The 6,430-nt window shown below is 39.9% G+C and overlaps 1 protein-coding gene across 1 annotated transcript; it reads right to left on the bottom strand.

The window, feature by feature from the left end:
- Positions 1-5,325: 5,325 nt before the first annotated feature.
- Positions 5,326-5,718, bottom strand: LOC126092660 (uncharacterized). The gene has a single exon (XM_049908381.1). It carries the CDS (start codon positions 5,716-5,718, stop codon positions 5,326-5,328), a length of 393 nt encoding a protein of 130 aa, XP_049764338.1.
- Positions 5,719-6,430: the final 712 nt, after the last annotated feature.

A 6,430-nucleotide genomic window follows, 5' to 3' on the forward strand; every position in this document is an offset into this window, starting at 1 on the left:
TCTTTTGAACCATCGTAGAAAAAAAAGATGAAACTATAACCCAGAATATAAGTTTCACGATTATTAACGATGGTAATGGCCAGAGAGCCGGAAATGATCTACGAAATCTATAGAGGATCTGTGTATCTCATAAACCATAAGAAAATAATAATGATGGTACATTTGCATTGTCCAATGTACTTACATTTAATTGGCACAAGTTTTCTGTATGTGTAGGACACTTCTAGACGAAACAACGATCAATTACAATTTCACAGTTGAATTAAAGACAAATACAGTAACAGGGGTAGCTCTATGTCCACGTCAGGCAGCACTGTGGCAGGAATAGCTCCTCCAAACTCTGTGAAATATGTCAGCATACCAATCATAGGTGAAATGTAATGTCAGATGGGAAACTTATTCCGTGCTAAAAATATCAAAATTAGTTTTCCACAAACAATATAGTGAAAGGCAACGTTGTTCATAACTTAAATTTAGTGAATGAAGTACACCACAAGTCTGAATTTTCATATAAACTAAAGGTTGTGTAGTGCCCAAAATTTTACGTTGAACAAACTGGGAGGAGATTCAACGTACAATACTGAGAATACATGAATGCTTTCAGGCTCAACGATCTAAATAAATGAACTGTCACTGCTCACTTGGTCCGATAGGGAAACAGAGAGACAAACATCGAATAAAACTTGGCGATATTACATTTTGTAGGAATGAAATGATCGTATGGCATTGTTGGCCGGGAGGCCCCATTCGGGGGAGAACAATGTCGCAGTATTGCAAGTCCTTTTCAGGTGACGCCACATCGGAGACTTGCGAGTCAATGATGATGAAAATGATGAAGGACACACAACACCCAGACCCCTGCCGGGAATCGAACCCGGGCCCCCAAGAACTGCAAATAAACCTGTTAGAAGCATTAGAAATACAAAACCATATTCACAACAAACATGAGTGCGTCCTGAATGATCAACTAAATGTAAGGAACCATTTGTATCTTCGAAATTTCATACAATTCTTATAATCTGAAATTATACAAATAATAATTAACAGAGAGGATATTCTTCATCGACCATTGCCAGCAGCTTTCAAATCTAAATAATTAAGTGTACAAATTTAAAATGATGTATACGACGCAGAAATATCTTTGCAATTGCCCCAGAAGTATGCCATACCAGTACACATATCATTTTCTTTAACACATCATATCAGCAGTTGACATAAACAGATGTATCCCCATCTTCTATTTATTTTAGCTCATGCATCAGCGTGGATCAAAAAAGAGAACCATAGCTCTCTCTGACAATATATAAAGGAGAGCTTTTCAGGAAGTAAGTACAATATATAGAATTTACGTTAATGTAAAGCCTTTTGTAAACTATGTAATCACAAGAACGTTGTTATATTTTATTATACAAATGTAAAACCTTTTGTAAACTAATTGATCACGAAAACTTTGTGTTATTTTAAGACACAAATGTAAAACTTGCGAAGAAATCAGTGCTACCATCTGACGATTGGCTCAAGCCCCAAACTAGTAACGGTTTGGAAAATCCTTTTCTAAAAACTGCGGTGTTTTATAACCACAATGGACAAAAAAATTTTTATTTGTTCATTATTTAGGTTTCAAACTCAACAGAGAAAGATAGCAATATTTTTAGTGCAATACATTGTTAGCCCTTAAGTGCAGGCGTGGGTCCAGTGGAGTCATGTTCAAACCTTGAAGGTGTTTAAAGAAAGTAGCGTGAGGCACACTCCACCCTTTCCGGCAGCACGTTGAAGTAAGGTTGTTTGACGGACGTACTTCGCTCACTTCTTCTAGGGTCAGTAGCGATGTACGTGAGGAGCCACTGGATCCGTAAATACAGATGCGCGTTTATTTCTTTTCGTTATTTCTTCAGTTTTGGTGTCTTATTTCAGGTATTTGTAATGACTAATTTAAATAGTGTTCTCAAACTGGATCCATAACTACAGATGCGCGTTTATTTCTTTTCGTTATTTCTTCAGTTTTGGTGTTTTATTTCAGGTATTTGTAATGACTAATTTAAATAGTGTTCTCAAAATCTATACAACATATTAGCACAATGGTTGAACGATGAATTACGTAGCTATAAAGACGAAATTGGTGAAAACTCAACACCTGCGCGTGATTCTCTTCCGACCACAATTTCAGGTAATGCATTTTAAGAAAGAAAGAAAGCTTTTATGATAACGAGTGAACATGACTCAAACTCTGGATTGTCAGACAGCGAAGAGATTCCTCAACATGGAGTTGAAATGAATGAAGAGACTGTTTACAAGAAATATTTTACCGGAAAAACAGGTGCACATGGGCTGAAACACCAGCTGCAACAAATAATCGTCTCACGAGTCATAGTATCATCATACTGCATCGTACCACCTCTCGATCTAGACGTATTTGATCCAAATGAAATTCGAGATAACATTCGATGCGGTTATCTAGAATAAACTGGATGAGAAATCTGCAAGTATGGATGTCTTCATTGCAGTTTGATATACTTATATTATGCCTTCGCTTCGATAATCCAGAAGACAGAGAAGAACGGAAGGAACTGACGCAAATTGCATAAACACAGAAATTATAAATACCTACAATAAGAATTCCCAAGCGAACAGCACCGTCTGTGCTAATGTAACTAATGATTAGATATTGCTCGCTTTGACGGGTCGCTGTGCCTTCAAAATATAGATTCCTAGTGAATCCAATAAATATTGTCTAATAATATTGTATCTTGAAGATTAAGAAACGTACTAGCTACTCAGTACGCATTTGTACAGTGGCAAAAACACCGACAGCTTCTCCTTGACAAAAGGAGAGAGAAAATGTTCGATAAAAGTAGGAGTACGTCTGCGATTATATCAGTTTTCAACTCCAATAGTAACATCAAGAGGGACACCTGTTACACATCGATAGAACTTACTAGTGTTGTGAAGTCTAACTATTGTCGGTACCATGAAGAAAACCAAGTAAGAAATTCCAAATGAGTTCTTTACCCACAAGGGTAGACCAATCAGATCATGACTACGTGTTTACAGTTGTGAGTTAAGTACAGAACAACAAGTCAGTCACTCATATGTCGCCCTTCCTTTACGATAATGCCGTAGTGAGTCGACTAACAAACCCGAAATAATAATAGTACATGATGAGGAGTAGATTCTGCCGACCAAATGTGTTCAACATATTCAAGCAGTCGCAGAAGGCGTCGTGTCCGATGACTGTCTTATACAGGGTGCTCAAAATTCCCTTTACAAACTTCTAGCACATGTAGAGGGGACTGAATAGACCATATTTTGAACCGTAATCCATGCACGGAAGCGTACCGTTTCCGTACTACAGCCGTTTGAAAATATGTTTGGTAGTTACCTACGCAACAGGGTAGTTTCGGTGCGGGATACTTACGTCGGAGCGGCTGGTATTTGTCGTCTAAACTACTTCTCTGATCTGGTTCTAGTCTCATTCACGTGTCTATGTGTGTTATAGCAACGTGACTGAGTGCACGTTGGTAGAATACACTGACGTGATCCTTCTGTTTGGCAAAGCTCACGATAATGGAAGAGCTGCTCGTCGCCTTCCTCAAGAACGTTGTCCAAAAAAAAAAAAAAAAAAAAAAAAAAAAAAACAAATGTGTGTGAAATCTTATTGGACTTAACTGCTAAAGTCATCAGTCCCTAAGCTTACCACTGCTTACCCTAAATTATCCTATGGACAAATACACACACCCATGCCCGAGGGAGGACTCGAACCTCCGCCGGAATCAGCCGCACGTTGTCCACAATTTCCAACTCCATCGCACTGCCACGCTACGGCTTCGAGAAAAGAGTACCTTCACCGTCAGCAGGTGCGACTGCAAGGAGACGTTCCACGCCCAAATTGAAAGAGACTATTGAAATGATCGTATGGCGTTTATTGGCCGCGACATCCCTTCGGGGTTCAGCCGCCGTATTGCAAGTCTTTGTAGTTGACGCCACTTTGGCTACTTGCGCGTCAGTGACAATGAAAATTAAGATGAAGGACACACAACGCCCAGTCCCCCTGGCGGGTATCGAACCCGGGCCCCACTGCGTGGTAGGCGGCAACGCTACCGCTGCGATACGGAGGCGGACAGAGACTGTACTGCATCGCGCTAAAGAGAACCCGTCAACGAGTACACGTGCAATTCCGCTTGCAATGGATGTAATTCCCAGCACCGTCTGGTATGTACTGGGTCACAAGTAATAAATTACTTGTAAAAGTGGTCAAATGGTTGTAGCACGAAAACGGTACGTTTCCGGACATTGATTCCAATTCAAAATATTATCTACTCAGTTCTCTCTATAAGCCCTAGAAGTTTGTAAGGCCTAGAAGTTTGTAAGGGGAATTTTAGAGCACGCTGAATCCATCTATTAGTCAACTGGGGCACAAAAGGATGGAGAGACCAAAAAAAAAAAAAAAAAAAAAAAAAAAAAAAGTGGAATCCGCTGCTAAATTCGGAACGACAAATCTGGATCAATACTGTTATTACTACTCTTGGAATTGAAAGCGATGTGTACAGCTTTTGACGTTTTAAAACAAATCATACTTCACAATGAATGAGAAGCTATTATGTAAGCAAATGATTAATTGAAGTACCGGTAGGTCGTCAACAATTTGACATACGATTCCGTATCACCGAAATGTAAGTATTAATAATGCTTCTGGGCCACCTTTTATCGCTTTTAATAATAATAGATTGCATTCAAATTAAATTAATCTCACCGTAACTACATCTTACTTCATAATATTCGTTGAGATATAATCATCTTTAAACACCATCTAACAGTCATGAGCTGAACCTCGAGAATAAGCTAACGCGCAAATAAACATTTCAAGGAAGAAAGACCGGCTTATTGCTGTTTTTTCTGGGATCGTCCTCAGTAAAGGAGGATTCTGCTCAAATGATTACTTTCGAAACACATGCTAACATCTCTCCGGTTTAATCACGTGTAAACGCCACCATTTTATAACAAACTCTGCTTTGAGATCATGTAATCTATTAAAAAAATATTCCACTATAAAAACAGGGAGGCCCGGCTACTATTTCTTGTGGTATCGTTTTCAGTAAACTAGAAATCATCACAAGCTGCTAACTTACAAACCGAAGCGACAACTACTCAATAAACACATGGGCAAAATTCTGTCTTCTATTCAGACCCGCACATTTCACACGGGATGTACACATGCGTCAAACAGTAAGAAACGGTAATTATAAAGACAAAGTCATTCAAGCTTAGCGCATCATATTTCAACTCAGTATGTCGGACAACGAGTAAAATTAATTAAAATCAGAGTTTTTACAATATGGAAATTTCCTCCGTCGCTGCCTGTGTTTTGTGCTGGGTCACCTTTTTCGTTAACAAATCGTAATTGGCTCCAGTGATGGAGTCCAACTTCCGGCCAGACTTTATGAATACGAACGCTGGGATGCTGCTTATCTCATACCTCTCGACGATTTCGTCGCTCTCATCGATGTCAACCTTGACGAAAATGACATCTGTGTGGGTCCTGGCGAGATCCAGGACGAATGGGGATATCAGTTTGCAAGGAAAACACCAGTCGGCAAAGAAGTCGATCACCACCAGCTTATCGCCTGCCTCCTCCAGCACCGTCGCCAGCTCCTCCTCGTTGGATATCTCTGTCACCTGAACATGTGATCTCTTGCTGTCTGATTTTCCAGCCTCGGACATGACTGCAACGGAGATACTATGTGTTTTGGCTGAATGTTTATTTGTAGAAAAGTACCAACACTAGGAATTTTGACTGAAACAACAACTTGAGAACAACACCTTTGACCAGAGACTATATATGTCATCTCACAGTGTACTTGAAAAAAAAATCAGCTTGTTCGTGAGCGCATAGAGGAGAAATATCTCTGGAGTGAGTATTGCGTTCTGTGCATGTTACCATTAAGCTGGAATCGTCACGTGATGTCGGGATGACGCTGTTTAATTAAAGCCACCTCACACTGACGTCGTAATTTCCAAGAATGATTGCCTCTCGATGTCGTGGGGTCCAAACGATACATATCGAACGTTCGATCCTAAATCGATCACTCAACTCTAGTGGCAGGTGTTATGAGTATGTTTACGGTGGTCACTGCAGCAACGACAAAAGAAGAGCGTTACAAAAATACTTGTAATTACGAAGGAGACGACTTACCTTACTCGTTGTCGGTATGTCGTCATGTGAAAGTCCATGTGATGTGTACGTTATGGGAACAATTCCCTTTTTACGATTAATTAGCGGAGGTGTGTAACTTAGAGCAACTAAGGGAACTGCGGAAAACAGATAAAAATGACGATCACAAATAATTCATAATGCCCGCCACCAGAGTCGCGTGATCGATTTAGGATCGCACGTTCGATATGTAATGTTTGGAGCCCGCGACTTCGAGAGGCA

Source organism: Schistocerca cancellata, chromosome 7, assembly GCF_023864275.1.
Source record: "Schistocerca cancellata isolate TAMUIC-IGC-003103 chromosome 7, iqSchCanc2.1, whole genome shotgun sequence".
In the NCBI taxonomy this organism is placed as follows: domain Eukaryota; kingdom Metazoa; phylum Arthropoda; class Insecta; order Orthoptera; family Acrididae; genus Schistocerca; species Schistocerca cancellata.